The sequence below is a fragment of the Chaetura pelagica genome, unplaced genomic scaffold (genome assembly GCF_000747805.2).
Source record: "Chaetura pelagica isolate M959 unplaced genomic scaffold, ChaPel_1.0 scaffold364, whole genome shotgun sequence".
Lineage (NCBI taxonomy): Eukaryota > Metazoa > Chordata > Aves > Apodiformes > Apodidae > Chaetura > Chaetura pelagica.
Window position 1 is genome coordinate 1,687,316 of NW_009953089.1, and position 19,366 is coordinate 1,706,681.

Sequence of the window (19,366 nt, forward strand, 5' to 3'; positions counted from 1 at the left end):
AAACGTATTTTGTTGTGTGTGGTTTTTTTTAAATAGAAGCTAATGTGAAATCAGTTGTAAAAATGTATGAGAAAATGATGGTGAGGTCAGGCAGTGCCACAATTCAGGTTGGATGTACAAGCTTGGATGATCCTCCATTTCACAAATAACATACCATGACAAGATCCAAATTTTCTTTAGCTTAAATGCCCCTTTGTTGCATTCTGTACTACTGCTTTGTATGTGCCAGGAAGAGATAGCAGAAGTAATTTATATGCAAAATGCACCATATATTATATATACTAATTATATAATAAGGAGTAATAATGAGAATTTTCTGGCATGTTTAGACCACTTAAGTATGCGGTGAAATTAATTTTATGGTTAACTGTCTTCTTCTTGATTTGTACATAAAGATCATTATGCCATCCATAGAAAATACTAAATTAAAAACTACTGATAAATGTATTGAAGACTATGTATATTATGTATAAAAGAAAAAATAATGTTAGATTTACATTTCATTGTAAATTGGAGGAATACAGATGAGACTATTATGCAAGAGAACAATATGTGATCACATAATTAGGAAATTGGCATAATACTGAGGCTCAGTGGTGTCCAGGTGTGGTTTTATGAGCAGCATGAACCATGCAGCTTTGAGGATGTAACTTTACCATCTTCTTAACATTGTTTTTGCAATGTATGCGTGTATAAATTATATAATGGCAATTCCTGGGAGATTCTGCTCCTAAAATGTTCCTTCTAGCTGTATGAAAACATGAGGAAGCTACTGTATGACAGATGAAGATAATTTTTCATACAAGACAGTTCCCCTTGAGTTGATGGATGCAGAGAGAGGAACCACGCTCTCTGGAAAAACACCAGGGAGCAGTGGGAAAACGTTTCAATGTGTATGGTAATCAAGGAGTGTGGTTCTTGATTAGTCTGTGAAATTGCACTGTGGAGACAAGGGATCTGAATTAAGCTCTTTTTTACCAAAGCCCTTTGCACTACTATCCAAAAGTGTATTGTAAAAATTAATTTCCTTAAAACGCCGTGAGCAAAATTGATCCAAAATGATTTTGGCATGTGTTGAACTCACTCAGTGATACTTTTCTTTATAAACTCCTGTGAGGACTGTATAGTGAAGTGTTTTATATAAAGTATACCTAATTTTAGACTTTATTTTAAAGGAGAGCAAAATGTAATTTGTGAGTGTTTTGTGAGTGCTTTTGTCTGTGCTGGCTAAATTAAGGTTTAAGCAATTCTACCTGAAACAAACTGTTTCTAATTTCGACATCAATGAATGGCTGTACCTCAGTCTGCATCTGTTCAAAGCATGAGTTGTCAGAACCTGGAGGCACCACCAACTTTGTGAGATACTGCCAGCATCTCTGTGTCTGCTATGAATACACTGGGAATAGGAAGGCCAAAATAGGGGAAGAAACTTGCTTTCAAATTTTATGAAGCAAGAGTGAGTGCCAGTTTTTTTTTTGTTTGTTTGTTTGTTTGTTTTTTTTTATGTGAGCCATTTGGAGTGTGGTCTTATTTTATCATGCAGCTGAAAAAAGTACCTCTACCTCTGAAAAGGCTGATCTTCATCTTGGCCTTTTCTCTATATGGTGATGTTTTCTTTGATGTAAAGGTTCTTTGCCAGTGTTGTACACTGCAGCCAATATGTATATAGTCAGAAGCCTGGGAATCAGGAAATATGAGTAGGAACATATCTGAGCAAGATAAAAGGGTAACATCTCATCTGGCAATATACAAAATTTCAGAATGTGAGAAGAATACATTTGGGAACACAGTAGGATTTGTCATGGAGCACGATCTTGGAGAAACCCAAAAAGCCCCAAAGAAGCTGTTGGTACCAGAGAGCATTTGCCTGCAGGAGACTTGCAGGAGGGAGAGACAGTCAGACTGGTAGTGTGTCAGGGGGCATGGACAGTCTGAGTGTGACCTTACATCTCCATTTAACTATGTACTGTGTGGCTGTTTCTTATCACCTGGGTGCCAGAATAGGTCAGGTAACAGATGATGGGCAGCAGAGAAGCAAGAGTGAATGTGCCGGTTCAGGCAAGAGGCCAGTGGCAGAGAAGCCTGATGGGTCCATTCCTGTTTCATAGGCAGGAACAGGGTTTCTGCTAGAGTCAGTGTTCATGAGTAAACTTAAGCATTGACCAATTGTCTTGCAGTAGTGTTGCCCCCATGGACACATCTGCACTGGTTTGGATTGTGAAATCCAGCAGGAAGGATCCCTGAATGTCCCTGCAAAGTCTAGTTCTTGGACTTGGCTGTCACCACCAGCCACATGTTTTTATTGTAATGTGTAAAGCACACATACAGCAAGTGTTACCAGTACTGAATTTATTCTATGAAAATGTACACACCCACATGGTGTAACGTTGAGAAGGGATGTTACATGTTTTGGGTGTAAACCAGCTCTTTTGGAGCAAATGTTGTCTGATGCAGATGGACTGACACTAGGGGCTTCTTGGGGAATGGGGAGGTTGAACAACTGCTGGGGAAGCAGTGGTGTGTTAGGATGACTGGCAGAAATGGGAGGTCATCTAATGCAGTGAATGGAACAAGAACCATACGAGAAATAAGGAGCAGTAGCACCCATGGGCCTCTCTGTCCTGCCCTTATTGATGACATGTTTGTCTAGCACATACTGGGATTGTTCAACAGCAGAGTGTTTGAAGGAAGCTATTCCTCAGTCTTCCTATATTTGTGGAACTTAGACATTTTCTGTTTTGTTCTCACCTGCTTTCTCTTAGGGTTTGTGCAGTTATTAATATTTATTATTTGTCCTAAAATGACATCAAAATATCTGGTTTTGTCTCACTTAGAGTTTTTGCTGAGTACTAATGCTTTGGAAATAAAAGTCATGAAATTTAACTGAAGTCAGGGAGAAGTCTGACCCTAACTGATAGTCCTGAATATCAGAGGCTCATAAAAATGCATTGCTACAGAGACAGACTTTTATCTTACAAATTGCTTTAGGAGTAAAGGAATAACTCTAAACACTGAAATCCTTTTCAAAATTTCTCTATGGTTTTTGAGATAAATATGTTTAGCACATTTAACAGAGCAGGAGATGATTCTGCAATGAGCAAAGAAATGAAGAGATCCTGGCAGAAAGCAGAGTTTACCATCTAAAAAGACTGGCCATACTGTTTATCCTTGAGTTTGTTATTAAAATGCATTGCATTGACTCTGTTCCCTGGTTACTGTCTCAGTAGGCCAGTCATGCCATTAATCAAGATGCTAGTTAAACAATATTGTTCAGCAGAATTCCTTTATCTCAGGTTCATAACACTGGGTTTACGTACAACCTGTGTGCATTACCTCATTTGAAAGCTGTATGAATCAACACTAATGTGATTTTGTTGTTGTTGGTTTTAATTTTTACAGATGCAGATCTACTTCTACAATCCTGATGACTTTGACAGTTTTGGAACAGCAGTTCTAGAAAACAGGGTAATAGGAGCCATGGCTGTGTTTTTTCAAGTAAGTTTAAACAAGAGCTATATCCATAAACCAAAGCATACAACAAGTACTATTTAATTCATTGAATTGTTTCAAGCTTAATGGATGCATCTGTTTTCTTGTTCCCACCTGTCTAAGTGAAAGATATTTCATATTGTCTATGTGTGATTTAAAATGTAAATAAGTATATTTAGAAATGTAATGAAAAATTTTGCATGAGTTGTTCTGCTTTTATAGCTACTTTACAGATGCAGTTTGGAGAACACATTTATCATGGAACTTCATTCACTGCTGAAGCATTTTGCTGGGGTCCCTGGAATAACAAACTGACCTGAACTGGTTCTGTTCCGAGAAAACTTAAAATTCAAACGTGGGTTGAGAGAAAATTAATCAATAAGTTTCATCAACCTTATCTGAAGCAGCTTCTTCTGAATTGTCATAGTAACAAGTTCTTGAACAGATCAGGTTTCCAAAGGGGTGAATTGATGCATCCCCTTTATTTTTATAGCACACCCTCAGGAGAGTGACTTGCTCGCTTGTCGGTTCCACCCGCTGGGGAGCTGCTGCATGGGGCAGGGCCTGTGCCTGGCCACGGCTGCTGGGGGAGCTCATCTGGCAGTGCTGCTCAGCAGGGTGGGCTCTTGAGTCATGTTGCATCCCAAACAGAGGTTTTGCTTTCTGACTCGGGGGTGGATTGAACAGAGTGAGTTGGAGCAACTCCATGTCACCACATTGTCACAAGCAGGGAAGTGACTAATGAAGATTTTGAAATATCTCAAGGTGTTGCTTTCTCAAAAGAGAGGAAAGAGAGGAGGGAAGAACAAGGGGAAATGCTGGTCCTCTGTGATGTTTCCCACTTGTTGTTACTGTGGAAGAAAATGATTTTGCTGTTATCTCTCTGAAGCCAGATAAAAAAGAATAAGCAAGTACCTATATGTAAATATCTCCCTTTTTCTTGTGATGTTAGAGTGACAAGCCTGACTGTCTTGCTCAAATTAAGTAAGGTTGTCTTCTTCCATGTCACTGATTTTGATCAAACACTTTGATAAGGAGAAAAGGACGGATCCTTGTATTGCATAAATTGCTGTAACTCTGCTGACATCAGGCTAGTGGATGTAGACATGTTAAATTCATCACTGTGGAATTCTGAGCCCTTCTACAGCGTTTCATGTTAGGGTAAATTTGGTGGAGCTGCAATAATTTACAGTGGCATAGCAGGATAATTCCCCAGACTTCTTAATCTTGATGTGCTGTGGGAAGCGTTGGGCAAATTGAATTTGACCTTACAAGACAGAAGTTTAGGAACAGAACAACCAAAGGCACCGTTGCTGGATTTGTAGCAGAAGGAAGAGCTGCATGTTCCCTGCGTGTGCCGTGTCGGGGGCACGTGTCGTGCCGTGGGGTGCAATACATGCCGTTGCATTGTCTGCCTGGAATTTAATTGCTAAATTACCCTGATGTGCCTCACACAAGCACCATTTCCTAGTCTGTATGTGACATTTGCTCCATAAACCCTGGTTTTAGAGGATCTTAAAATTGTAGTGGGACTGTGTTTTGTATTCCCCACCTGCAACACCAGGTGCTGCGATTACTGCGAATCCCACTTTACACGATTCCGAGGGAGCCATTAAACTCACTAAAAATAACCTAAAATAGTCTGTAATGCTGTTGAAAAAACCCATCTTTGATTATGAGAGACCTCAGGCTCTTTAAGCCCCACAACCGAGTGTTGCGGTCCCCTCAGGGAAGCAGAAATCTATACTTTTCATCATTTCTAGCCCTGCAGGCCATAGGACATTAGGCTGTAAAGTCTGGATGATGGTGCAGCTGGGCTCCTTTGCTCCAGGAGCCATGAAATCAGAAGCCATTACTGATAAACAGTCTCTGATCTCTCTTAGAGAGTGAGGGGTACGGTAATTCTTCGGCAAAGTGACCCAGGCACAACCAGTTTGGAGATTGCAAGGAAAGGGTTTTCTTGTTTCTTTTTTTTTTTTTTGGTATTTTTTTCCTGTCTTTGGGTTGAAATGATAACTCAGTGATGTGCCAGTAAACTTCCAAGCATGTCAGTTCTTCCTCCTGGGTAGCTCTGCTCCGAGACAGAAAGCTGCCAGCAAGATCTGCAGAGCTCCAAGTCCCCATTCTGGAAAGGCATGTGCTGAATTCTGGCACAAGTAAGTTAACTCTAAGGACTTCAATGGGACAGCTGCTATTTTGGCTATCACAGGGGCTTTTCCAGAGTTTTCCCCATAGAGCTTGAGTTGTTATACGTGTGGTTATTAATTGATGGTGATGATCTTTTGCATTTCCACGCTGTGTTTGACCAAGGTGCCGTTTCAGTTCCCTCAGCTGTGTATCATGTGCTGGAGCTGGTTGACCATGCTTTGGAAAAACCTTTCCAGACACTTTCATTCAGAAATACTTGGCGTTCCTTTAGCCTTGCTCCCCAGGACACCATGTGGATAAGCTTACCATGGCTAGTGTTTCATGTAACCAATTTAAAACCTGACTTTTAAAGATGATTCTTAGTAACTTTTGAATGAAAAGTCCCTAAAATGTCCATGGCCACATTTTGTTTGGCAGCTTTGGCTGTTCAAGTACTAATTTAATAGTTTGCTGTTTTCCAGAGCTGTAGTCTCATCTCTGATTCATTTATCTAGAGCACAGCTTTAAAAATTGTAGCAATAGAGGTCATACTGTTTTTCACAAATACAGTTAAAAACTGAACTCTGCATGCTTTTCTGTGTAAATATTTTAACACAGACATTATGGATAGATTTGCCATTAAGTCAAGACTTGGATTTTTGCTAATGAGTTAATGCAGTGTTGGAATGAATGTGTACTGCACTGACTGAATTTATAGTCTAGCAGGTGTTTTTTGTTTGACTGATGTTCCCAATGTTCCTTTGAAAATCAGGTTCTCCAGTGAGTGAACATTATACTGAACTATATAATTATTGGTGAAACATTAAATAATTAAGAACCCTCTTTCCTCCTGTTTAAATAATTTAACTTGGGCTACATAAGAATTTTCCTTATTGAATTCACTGTTTCAGGGGCAATTTCCAGGTAAAGTACATTGGTTCTGAACTCGGATAATTGAAGCACTTGGAATTTTGTTGTAATTGCTAATTAAATCTGTGCTTTCCTCATTGCTTTCATTGTAAACTGTTGATAAATTCTATTTGTGTTTTCATGCTGCAGGTCAATCGACCTGACAAAAATAAATTAATAGTTAGAATCAGGAAGCAATTCTTGCATATACAAACTGCTATAATTGCTCATCTCTGTATTTCGTTGTGGATAGACACTCGGAGTGTCTCACATAAAATAACACTGTGGGGGCTCTATAGCAGGTATTCTTAATTTGCAAATGAGATGAGCTGGCCTGAGATCTCTAGCTGGGCTCCGAAAGCTGAATTTTGCATTGGAGTACAAGTTGGAAAGTGAACAGGTACGCTGAGGAAAAAGGGTCCTGTGATACTTGGTCTCTTTTTACAGACCATGGCACCACTTCAAGCATCGTGCTAGGGACTGTTGAAAGTACAGGGTAATGCTGCTGAAAATTCCTGCAGACTGTTGTTCTGTAGCTCTTTATTTGGGGCAGAATGAGGTGCCTCACTGTGCCAGAACCAAACAATAAATAAATAAAACCTTTGCACCATGGTGTAATGTTTCCTTTAGGATCCTCCCTCATCCTCACTGATGGTGAGTGTAAGAGAGGAGCAAAGTGACTTAGGAACCTCTTTAGTTTAATTTCTTTTAAAAGCTGTGGAACAAGCTGAAAATGGGAGAAGGGAACTCCAGTCTGATGGTGTCAGGTATAACCCATTATTATAGGTTATTAAAACCCATACTTATGCTTCACTGAGGATGGGGGAATCAGTGGGAAAAATGTTTTTTTTCTTAAAGTGGGAATGTCTGTGGAAAAAAAACACAGTATATTTCAAGAAGATGGGAGGACGAGTAATAAGTAGCAACGTGAGTCAAAAAGCTCTTGTTTTTTTATTGTTACATGGAACTCACTTTTAGCAAAAATCCAAATCTTCTAGAGACAAATGAGTTAATGCCAGTGATTTCTCTTTGGCTCCTGACAAGTTTTTCAGGAGAAAACAACATGACCATTCCTGTCAGTATTGGGGTTACAAAGTGAAACTAGTGCTACTGGAAGATGTTTAACATCACATATCCATTACCTCCCACCAGCAGTATCCCCTTGGTCTGTCAATCTCGATTTAAATGTTCCTAACTTGAATGGTTGCTGCACGTGCTTCATTTCAGCCCACATAAGGTTCAACTTGGGCTTAATGACATTCTGGCTCCAGGCCTCAGTTAATTGTCAGGTTGCACCAGATTTGAAATGAACCATGGGGGGAGGGGAAGGCCCAGATCTCTCACTGGTTCCTGAGTCATCCATTTTTATATATAAATATATATATACACACACACATATGTAATACACATTTACAAGTCACATTTAAAATGAGTAGTTACTTGGATTAAAGGCATTCAGACATACTTCATGGATCTGTTTTAACCATCTAGCAATATAATTTATTGCACACTTCACTACTTGCTTTATTAAAGCCAAACTTAAATGTGTTCAAAACAAACACTGCTTTTGCATTTGAAATATTCAGCTTTTGGGCCTGCAGTAGATTCATTACAGCAGAGAATACTTCATTCCTTGATTACTGCTGTGAAAAGACACAATACTGATTCCCTAAGCACTCATCAAATATTCGATAGCTCAGAAATTCAGGAGGAGGTGATGGAATTCTGGTTCCTACAGGGAGGGCATATAAATCTATTTTATTATTTGCAAAGAAAATCATCAGTGATTAGTTACTGTGTCTCAGGTAGTGAAACAAATCATCTCTAAAGAAGTTAAAGTAAAAATGAATTTTAAAATAACTTTTAGCAATGCTTTCAGCATTAACATTATCTTCATAATGATGAGTGATGTTGATACTTCGATCATTCAAGAGCTTTATCAGTGCAGGGCTAGATTTTTAAAGGTAATTAGGTACTTGGCAGCAAATGTGCAACTAACAGTATTTTGAAAAGTACCTAAGATGAAGATCAAAGGTTTTAAAGGTCTTTTCCTGGGATCACAGAATCTTAGGGGTTGGAAGGGACCTTGAAAGATCCCCCAGTCCAACCCCCCTGCCAGAGCAGGGTCACCCAGAGCACATCACACAGGAACGTGTCCAGGGGGGTTGGAATGTCTCCAGAGAAGGAGACCCCACAGCCTCTCTGGGCAGCCTGTCATTCTCACAGGAAAGAAGTTTTCTCTGATGTTTATGTGGAACCTTCTATGCTCTAGTTGGCACCCATTGCCCCTTGTCCTATCACTGGACATCACTGTAAAAAGGCTGGCTCCATCGTCCAGACACTTGCCCTTAATGTATTTGTAAACATTGATGAGATCACCCCTCAGTCTCCTCCAGGCTCAAGAGACCCAGCTCCCTCAGCCTTTCCTCAGCAGGGAGATGTTCCACTCCCTTCATCTTCTTTGTGGCTCTGTGCTGGACTCTTTCAAGCAGTCCACAAACTGAGGGGCCCAGAACTGGACACAATACTCCAGATATGACCTCACCAGGGCAGAATAGAGGGGGAAAAGAAATGGGAATGGGGATGCCGTCCTTAATCCTCTCTTTCAATACTAGTATTTTTTACAGTTGTTGAATACTGGGCAGCACTTTTAACTGTTAGCTGTGTGTGTATTATTTGTGTGTAAATGTCTTCATATTTGCTGTTAGCTCATATATGTAGAGATTTTCTTTCAGTAAAAGAAATAGTAATTGTGGCCTTTCTTTTTGTGAGATTTTTTTGGTAGCAATTCTTGGTGTGCTTCATGAAGGCAATCAATAGCTTACTTTTCAGAGAGGCCTAAATGAGCTAGACAGAATGATTCAGTGGAACACTGTCAAAGTCACTGAATATTTGGCACGAATATATTTCCTTAATGTAGAATTCTCAAATAGCAGGATTTCGTTTTTAACTCCCCTAGAAACCTCCCCCCTCCACTTCTTCCCTTTCATTAATTCTTTCATGTGTTTTACCTCATAGCCAAATAAATTTGGTGAATATTTGCTTTAAATACAGGAGCTATTGAGAGAACTATATCTAGTAGGAGACCAGGTTCCCTGCCTTGATTGCTGGCAAGCCCCTAATTCCAGCTCTCCCTTGTTGTAATGCTGTTTGACAGTCTGAGCACAACTAGCTTGATTTTGCAATGAGAATGGAGAGGGAAGGTGTGCACTTTTCCTCAAACATTGTATCCACCTAGAATGAAGCATAATCAGTGCTTCAGTGTTTAGGCAATATCTTAAAGGTGATTTGCAGTAGTTCAAATAAGATGTAACATCATTAACATGCAGGGCATCACTGAGAGTCGTGGCGAGGCTTTTCATTTATTTTAATAGACTTCAGATACATGTAAAGACCTTAAAATTAAATTACAGTAGTAATTCTTTTAATGGTTACATTAGAACCCATGGTGTTTTATTAATAGTAGCTTATGAGTAATAAAACTATTAGTATTGGTTAGTAGTAATATTTAGTAATTAGAACAGGTATTTTTTAATTATCTTCATAAAACAAAAATGTTTGCAGGCTAAAGCTACTTATTTAATGCCTTTGGAAGTTGTATATTTGTCAATGTCTATGCCTATGTACTAGTAACCCTTCATGTAATAGAAGGCAAGCAAAACCATTCTAAATGTGTTGTTCCTCACTGAAGTCCAGTTTCCTAGCATTTTTTTGATTGTTGCAGCTATTTGAACTATTAGCTGTTACTAATGAAATCATTACTAGGGGCCTTTAATAGTTGAAGGATAATAGATACAAAGTAGCTACTCTGACCCATGAAGGCCAAGGAAATCAGGGTAGGTAGGAATGGTCAAACAGCACAGGCAGTACATTTTAATTTTTTTTGTGAAACAACTTGTACAATACATGCAATGATGTATAGTAATATGAAGCATCTCTGGAGCAGAAGAGGGTTCTCCTGATTTTCCAGTAAATAAATGGTGATCAAATTATCAAAATACAAAAGTGATTTTTGACTCATGGAGATTTTGAATATAAAATTAAGAGAGCTTCTTAAAGTCTGTTAGATTTGGATTGAGTTCAATATGTGAATGGCACTGAACATCCTCCAAAAGTGGTTCCTAGCCAAAACATGCAGGTTTGGGTGCCTAACAATAATAATTATTGCTGATAAAAAATTTTAGACTGAAACCCTTTTGACTGGATGTTGGGTTTGGGTACAAGACAAAAATTCATGAAAAATGTCTGTTTCTAAATAAATATAGGTTCTATTTTTCTGTTAAAGAAAACAACAACAAAAAACAAAACTAAGGCAAACATTCAGATTTTTATTTCAACTTCTGCTTAAAGTTTCTTTGGGAAATATGAATATTTTTGAATATTTTATGTAAAGGAAGAAAGAAAGAAGAGAACAGATGGGGAATAGCTCTGAGTAAGAAAAAGAAATTATGTATGTAAAGTTTCAATTTTGGTGATTATGAGTGTCAAGTGCTTAAAAATGAGGCTTTAAATTTATTCTGATCCATACCTTTGTCCCAGTATATCATGTTTCAGATGTTGTTTAATAGTAAAATTGTTGTTTACAGCATAAATTATTTTTTAAAAAGCAAAACTTTTTTGTAATAAGGTTCTTGATCCTTTGCTTTAGTGCATAAATAGTTAGGCTGACTCTCAAGAGTACAATGCAAACAATTCCTGATTAAGCCTTGACTTTGATAGTGAAGCTTCAAGGAGTTTTTAGCTGTGGAGCAAGATGTTTTTGTGAGATGGACAGAGCAGCATCCCTTCCTTGCAGATCTTTGCTTGAAGCTGGGCAGAGAAACAGGCAAGGAAGCAGCAGGCTGCTGGGGTGAGCCCTGGGGCTTCACTGAGCAAAAGCACTTTGGGGAGCACAAGGAGCCAGGACTGGGTGCAGGCTGTGAGCCCAGTGGTATTTGTCACTCACACAGTGCTGGGCTCAAGAAATGAGAGCTTTGTCAGAGAGCTGAACTGCACTGAAGAAAAACTGGCCCTTTCACCAGTTTTTTTTACCAGATAATCTTCAGTACTCCAGATCTTCTGTCCAGTAGTGACAGCGCTGATCCACACCTTTGCTGCTGGGGTCACTGAGCCTGGGCTCCTGGCAATCCCTCACTTCAAATCCCATACAAACATGAGCAGGGTTTCTCTGGACTTGCAGGGTACCCTGGGTTCAGGCTCTCTCATTCACACAGCTGTACATTTGTTGTGGCTTATCCATGAGAAGGAGCCCACGGGGCTAAATCTAGGACTGGTAAGAGCAGCAGTGGTCACACAGCAGCCTGAACATCCTGAGCAAGCAAGCTGGGAGGAAGGAGGTACAAATGTGGGGGTGAAAGAGGGGCTGGATGTGGAGGCAGACAGACTGACAGGGCAGCTGAAACAGATCGTTCTTGGAAGCAAACACATCGTTCTGCTTCTGCTTGCCTGTGTTCTGCCAAGAGGCATTTGCAGTCTCTAGATCATGATGGCTGCAACCTGCTGTGTTGAAACTTTTCTATCCACAGGCTGACTGTGCAGTGTAGGAAGATAATCTACCTTATGTGCACTTATCTTCTTCAGTGCTCAAGCAATCATCTTCCTTTCTCTTCTTCTCCTCAGCTCTGTGAACTCGTTCATGGTATTGTCCAATACAGCAGAAGAGCAGGAAGCCAGATTTTGTGTCAGATGACCTCCAAAATGCGATACTTTCAATTAAAATAGGTTGGGTTTTAAAGGGCTGTATGGAAAGCAGTGACATGTGGGTCTTTTACAGTGCAGAGCAGAATACCAGAATGCAGAGTGTTTGCCTTTTCTTTTGGTTTTAGTCTCCGGTATCTAGAGAAATGCAACTTCCAAAGTGTCTGAAAGTTCTCTAATTGACGGTAAAAAGTAGGTTTTATTTTATTTTTTTCCTCCCACATACACTGTAAAGGCTTTCTTAACTGCAAAGTCTGAGATGGTAACTCCAAAATTGTGTGCTAGATGCTCTGGTTTGGATGCAGTAGCAAAGAAGGTGATGAACAATGGTGATGGTTTCTTGAGTGACTTTTCCTTTTTGTGATAAATCACAGCCCGTTGCTCCTTTTTAGTTAATGGAAACGTCACAGTTATTTATGCTAGGAAGGATCTGTAAACTTTCTTGCTGTTAAGGGGACTTAAACTCCAATGTTGTGCAACACTACAAATTTGAAAAATACTCTGTATATTTTATGGGTTTTCTTCTCAATATCTTGAGCTATCTACAGTAACCATTAATGAGAGCTGGTTGTGTGCACTGCATAGGGAATAGATCTCTCTGCTCTTCTAGTTTAATGTTCATCTGAATGTCAGGATCACTGTCTTTCAGTTTTACAGCATCATAAATGTTTTTGACTTGCAGCTTTTTGCTTTCCCAATGCTTCTAAATTGATTAATGTATCACGATTAATCCCAAGTGGGATGCCATTATTAATTTGCTTCCTTAAATTACATACCGATTTGCTAACCTTAATTCTCATAATTGTCCTCTTATATTCTAGTATTTTTTTTTTAATAACTTGCCTTAAGTACTTGATCAACATGCATTTGTGTATTGTTTTGCCTCCCTTTCCTTCCTCTCACCCTCGATGTTCAAAAGAGGAGTCAGTTTAGGAATATTTATAGAGTCTAATGTCAGCATCATAAACAGTAATTTGCTTCTCTGTGATTTAAAAATAACCTGTCTTAAAACAATAAATAATCACTATTGTGGCCATGCTGTAAAATCGATAGAAAAATATCTTGTGGAATTTTCATTACCAGATTCCTGAAAATGACACTTAGATGTCTAATATGTAAAAATTACAGTTGTCAGACTATAATCTCACCCCCTCTGTGGCTCAGGAAGATTGATACTCAGGAAGTCTGCTGATTATAACCATTAGACTAAGAAACAAATAAGTTCTCTAACTACAGTAAAGCTTTTTGCATTTTACTCTGATGTGCTTTGTTGATGCATTGATTTATCACTTTCTCAAACATCACAAAGCAGACTGGGAGCTGAATGCCATGTGAACTGGTCCAAAGGGGAGGGACCCCCAGTCTTCACACAGTCTCCTGTCACTCACCTGTTGCCTTCCTTAAGGGAGGGACAACAGCCCCTTGCACAGTGTCTCTGTGTCTTCAAGCACTGAGAAGCCATTGGAGGTGGTTTGTTTTCTTTGCTGCAAGTACCTTTTCTCCCCCCATGACAGCAACAATTACTCCATCCCCTTACATGTTCCAAACGTGGTGCATTTTGACTTGACTTTTTTTGTTTCAGAAAAAAGCAGAGAAAGAGAGGAGCTAGAAATAAACCATCTATTTTTTGCTATCTAAGCCTTCAGACAGCTTTGCTCTAATTGTTCCTACATACAGATGTTGTTAAACATCCAGCTGGGTTTCCAGGAAGATTTTATTCTTTTTTATTATTATTATTGATTATTGATTATTTATTTATTTCTGCCTGTTGTCTGCTTCTTCTTTAAATTTAATTCAATTTCTTTTTCTGCAAAAAACATTTTCTGTAGCATTCCATTACTTATACCCCATTGTATCTCTCAGAGTACTAATCATGTATATGACATGTGTTTTACATTAATGGGATGTAGGTGGAGAAATGTAATATTTCAATCAGGAAAATCTAGCTCTCCAATCCACGTGTTGCCCAGCTCTGCAGGATGTTGAGCAGGATTTGTGCAGCCCTTAGAAAAATTACACTTGTTGCCCTTGGTATCTTCCATGAAACTGTAGTCTTCATCTGTCTCTGGTTACCAGTTATTGTTGTGGCACAGTTTAAGTGTAGGTGAGCACAGAATTGATTCATTAATTATTACCTCGTTTCAGTTTGTACCGTAAAAGAGAGATTGGTAGTAAAGTCTGAATATATAAAATAGATGAGTAAAATCAGGGATTTCTTTGGCTTTAGGTCTGGCTCAGATGAGAAAGTTATTCTTACTAAATTTAAACTGTTCTGCCTGAAGAATCATTACAGTAGTTCTCAGATATAACAGTACTAAGTTTCTCCTAGTATTGGCAATAATAAACAATGCAAGCTTAAGACAGAATTTCCTGGGTGGCATACCAAGTGTTCTAGAAAACCTTCTTGGACAGCAGCTAATATATTTTTAATACAAATAAAACATAATTCTTTAGTCTCATTTCAGCTTGATCCCTAAGGTAGAAAAAGTATACTGGCTATGCATAATTTATGTATTTATTTGAAGTGTTTACCCAGATACTCCATTCACAAAGTCTCTTTCAGTTAATAGGTTGCTGTGAGATGTAAAAATCACTTAGGGCTTGTATTGTACAAATAAATGGAACATGCCATTTTTGTACAATCAGTGAGGTGGTTATGTGGTCATCCTAATTTTGCCTTCATCTGCACTGCCCACCCTGTCCATCCTTAGCTGAGTCACAGAACAGGCCCAGCTGAAATGTCAGTATGTTTTTCCCAGATTGTATGTGCTGTGGAAGCATGGAAGTGTGCAAGGAAGGGAAGAGGAGCAGGGAGTGCTGCTCACCCTTTTCAGGGTCAGCATAGCTTGTTGTCATGCTGGTGTGTCCATGTGAGCACCACCCTGGTTGTTATCAATTATACGTGTGGTTTCCTGTATAATTCCTGTACATTACACGTGATGCAGAGTGAGCATGCAGGAAAATATCCCTCCGATTGCTGTAGATCCAGTGTTCCAGGTTCCTGCTGGAGGGTCACGTTGTTGCTGGGTTTTGTCATCAGTAGTTTCTGTGCTGCAGGAAAATTGGCGAGAGAGATGATTATTGAGGGGTTTCTGAGCCAGTGATTTTCTTTCCAAGGGTCAAAGAAAGGCAATGAAAGTAAATCAGAGTCTAGTCTGCTCCCTTTCTTTCTGTCTTTGTACAGAGGTAGACATTTGTATGTGTGGCTGATGGATTTAACAGATAATGCTGATGGCATATCACCCCCAAAATCATTCTGCAGCCGAGATGGCGGATTGCCCAGAGCAATCCTTGTATCTGAGGTTTTACCTCTCATGAATCTAAACCAGAAATCCTTGAGTTCATAGGGTGGAGATGAGGGTGTGAACCTGGAACCCTTTTTGCAGTATAATTTTGGTAGCTTTCAGACGTATCTTCTACAACTGAGATTCACAGGAAAGCACACTAACCCAGCTGATGTGGTGGGTCTGAAATTATCTAAACAGTCCCAGTTTGAATAATATTAAAGACCCCTTTGTTTTAAGTTCAGGTGTGCTTGCACCACAGTTCCCTGAGCAAAACCAGCAAAGAAGCTGGGATGTGCCTTATTGCACATTTAGCTCTCCTGGAGATAGGTTAGAGTCAAGAATGACAATCAGTATCTTATTCTGTGCCGAAAATTGAAATATGTGTTAAATAAAGATTGCTTCAATCTGTTCATAGCACCTCTGAACCGTGAATTTTCAGAGGCTTGCAAAGTTGAGCAGGTTTTTTCCTGTGAGCTTACGGTGTTTGCAACAGTTTCACAGCTCTGGGAGCAAAGAGAAGCCTAAGAAAAGCTACCTGCCTGATACCATGAGAAAAGTATTCAAGTACTGTTTGTAACCATACTATTTCTGCTCATCAAAAATGCATTGTGGTGTAGTCATGAGTGAAGAGACTTTCTGAAAGGAGGTGTTGGTTTTGCAGCATGTGGACTGTGTCACATGCAGCCTAACTGGAGATTTGGCAAACTGTTCCTTATGAAGAAAGTAAAATGATGTACCACATCACAAAATAGCTTGGTTATTAGAAAGCTCAGTCTTGTTCCTGGTAAAACGGATTTTTTTCAGCATAAAATTCATCTTTACTTGCTGCAAGAATATTGCTAAAACAGATTAACTCTGGATCTCAATGTAATTTATAGTGTGTCTCATGTTATTTTAAGGCTGTACATGTATTAGCTGATCTGTAAGCTTCACTTTGGTTACTGCTTTCTGGGTTTTTGAAGAAATAGGATCAGGTTATGCAGAAATCAGAATGATTGAATTAAATCAGACTTTTCAATATTTCTTTTCCCTGAAGATCATGTTACCAGATCAATATTTAAAAAACAGCTATATGAGTAAGTGTTGATTATAAAGCAAAGCTCCATAACCCCAACAGCTATGCTAGTCAATTTTTTGTGTACTCTATCTGTGGTTGTGTGGCATTATGCACATGCTTGTGTATTAAAAGCAGTCAACATAAAGTTATTTCTTACTCCTTCCTCCCCCCTGCCTACCTTGCCACCTGGCAAACCTTCTTTATCATATCTAGATCCTATAAAAATATCTAACATAATTTGAAATGCTCTTGTGTGAAACATGATTAGACGACATCAATCACTTTTCAAAGATCTTTTTTCTCTTCTTCTTCATTTTGTATTCTAAACTACTAAAACCACAGGAATTTATATTCTGCTGCACTTTGTGAAAGACAAGAGCAGACAGATAGTTCCCCATCTTGGGTGAACCAGCCTTATTAAGTACTTTCCCAAAGTGCATACCAGTCAAATTAAACTTGAGGTTAATGTTTTGGAATGCTCTCTGCTTGCCAACTCATTACCAGTGATATGGCTAAGCAAACTCTTGCCTTCTGCTATTCCAGATATCTATAGAGATTTATGATATTTCAGCTAATAAGCTTACCTTCTCTAATACTTCACAGCCCACCCCACCTTATGGCTAGGCTTGTCTCATCTCATGACTTGGGCAGAGAATTAAAAGGCAGAAGTAGAGCTGGCTTTTAAACCTGTCTAGATCGAGAGCTGTTTGGTGATAACCTGTGTTGTGGGTGGAAACATCCATCGTTTTTGAGTCTAAACTTGCCTTGTTATCTAGACCTGCTCTGCACTACCCTTCAGGTCGATACCAAGACCTCTCTGTGGACAGATGGTGGTGGGAGAGGGGAGTGATATCTGGGCAGGTGGCACCACCTTGGTGTGCTGCAGGGCCATATGGGCACTTGGGCTTTGGAGAAACTTGGTCTGTGCGTGCAGCACAGCTGGCTGCTGCCACACCTGTCTAATAGAGTTGCTGAAAGGCTGTATAAATTCATGCTGAGCTACAGAGATTATCTCTGTCAGCTGTTCTTGTGTCAGAAGCAATTTTTTTTAATGCTGCATTTATGCCCTAAGTGCCCAGCCTATGCCTGCCTTTTCAGAAATGCCCTCTTTCTTCCTTCATTACTGCCTGCATTGCATCTGGGACATAAAACTAATGTCTTACTTCTAAACATAGAAGATTTTTTTATGGCTTCCTTATCACACTATATATGAAAATGTTTGATGCGCCCCTTAAATGAGTGGAGACAGAGCTGCAGGTGCAGGTGTGTCCTACCAGTGTGCTGGGGTGATGGACCAGTCTGCAGGGAGCACAGGATGCTGCAGCATCAAGCTTTCAAACATTGATGCTTGCTGCTGTTAGCTCTGAAAACCTTCCCATCCTCACAGCAGCTGTCAGTGCAGTGCTCCTCATGTGCAAGGAGCAGCTGGGCTGGAATTAAAACTGTGTTGGGTCTCAAACATTTTGGGGACAATTGCCTGTGCAACCTGGCAGTGAATGTGTTCCTCTGCAGCAGCCCTCTGAGGATCATCCTCAGTGGCTATTTTAGCTTGCTCCAAGCCTGCTCAAGCTTTTGGCAGGAGAAAGGCTAACAAAGGTTGTGAAGTTAGTCACAGGTGGTCATGTGAGGGTGGCGCCATCAAAGGACCATGCAGCCTGCCAGGTTTTGAGAAGAGAGATAAGAAGCTTTTCTAGAGGTGGGTACCAAAACTGGGGTCACGGCAAAACATGTGCCAAGAGCCTGGGTGATCCAGCTGCCTGACCTCGGTGTTGGTGATAGGATCATAACCAGCATATGTGATCTGTGGACACCCAAGAGTTAAAGTGCTGTGCTGTGAAAAGAAGTAAAAAAGAAGGAAGTAAACACCTCAAATGATTAAAGAACTTCTCTGGCAAGTGGATTCAGAGTGTGTGTGAGCGGAGGGGAGATACAGGACTCTTCCTGAGAGCATTCCTGTGTGCGCCCACATGCCATGAAGCATCTTCAGTGCTCTGGGTCAGACTAAACTTGTTCAAAGAGAACCTTTTGTTCTAACCGTGTTTTAAGTTTAGTTTTAAATCATATTCAGTGGTGTTTTATTTTCTCTTCCACCTTTCCTGAGATGTTAAGATTCTGTTAATTTTGAAGTTACATCCTGTGTAGGGGGTGGGCTTGAAAGCCCCCTCTGTAGTTGGTCACACTCCACGGGAGCACCGGAAAGCTGTAAGAAGCCCCTTGGAGTGGAGACATGAAGGCTAGAGCATCCTGGGGAGTTCTGTGGCTTTCAGACTAGCACCTACTCGCAGTGATTGAATAGCATTCACTTTCCACTGCTGAAATGTAGAACATCTTGAAACAAGCATACATGTCATGTTAGTTTTTGTATTTCAAGAGGAAGAAACTGCTGCCACTACTGAATGTTTCCCAGGCTTTTAATGCCCTTGTGTTCTAAGTAGGGTTTTTTTTCAGCACAATAATTTCCCCAGATCCTCTGAACAAAGCCATGAGACTTGTTGAAATGTTTTTGCAAGGAACTTAGCAAGTTGTTGGGTCGTTCTAACCAAGTGAAAAATAAACAACTTGACATATGATCCTCACTGTTGTGTGTAGTGTTACACCAGGTGAAATGACTGGGTTTAGCTGTGCTTTTGTAGCGGCAGGAATTTGAGTGGCTTAGAAGCATCTGAGAAGATTATTGCAGGCCACATCCTGCCAATCTTGATTCAGTGGCTTGAAAGAGATTGTGATGAGGACTGCCTCATCTCACCTGCTTCTCCAAGCTCTGCTGGTACTCCCCCCAGCTCAAGGACCTGGCTCTTGG

The 19,366-nt window shown here is 39.9% G+C and overlaps 1 protein-coding gene across 1 annotated transcript in view; it reads left to right on the top strand.

The window, feature by feature from the left end:
- Positions 1-19,366, top strand: part of PTPRG (protein tyrosine phosphatase, receptor type, G) — a gene marked incomplete at its 5' end in the record, with an annotated part of 313,696 nt that overhangs the window by 170,473 nt on the left and 123,857 nt on the right. Inside the window, 1 exon segment of the mRNA XM_009997037.1 lies at positions 3,400-3,495. Within this exon segment, the coding sequence (XP_009995339.1) occupies positions 3,400-3,495 (96 nt within the window).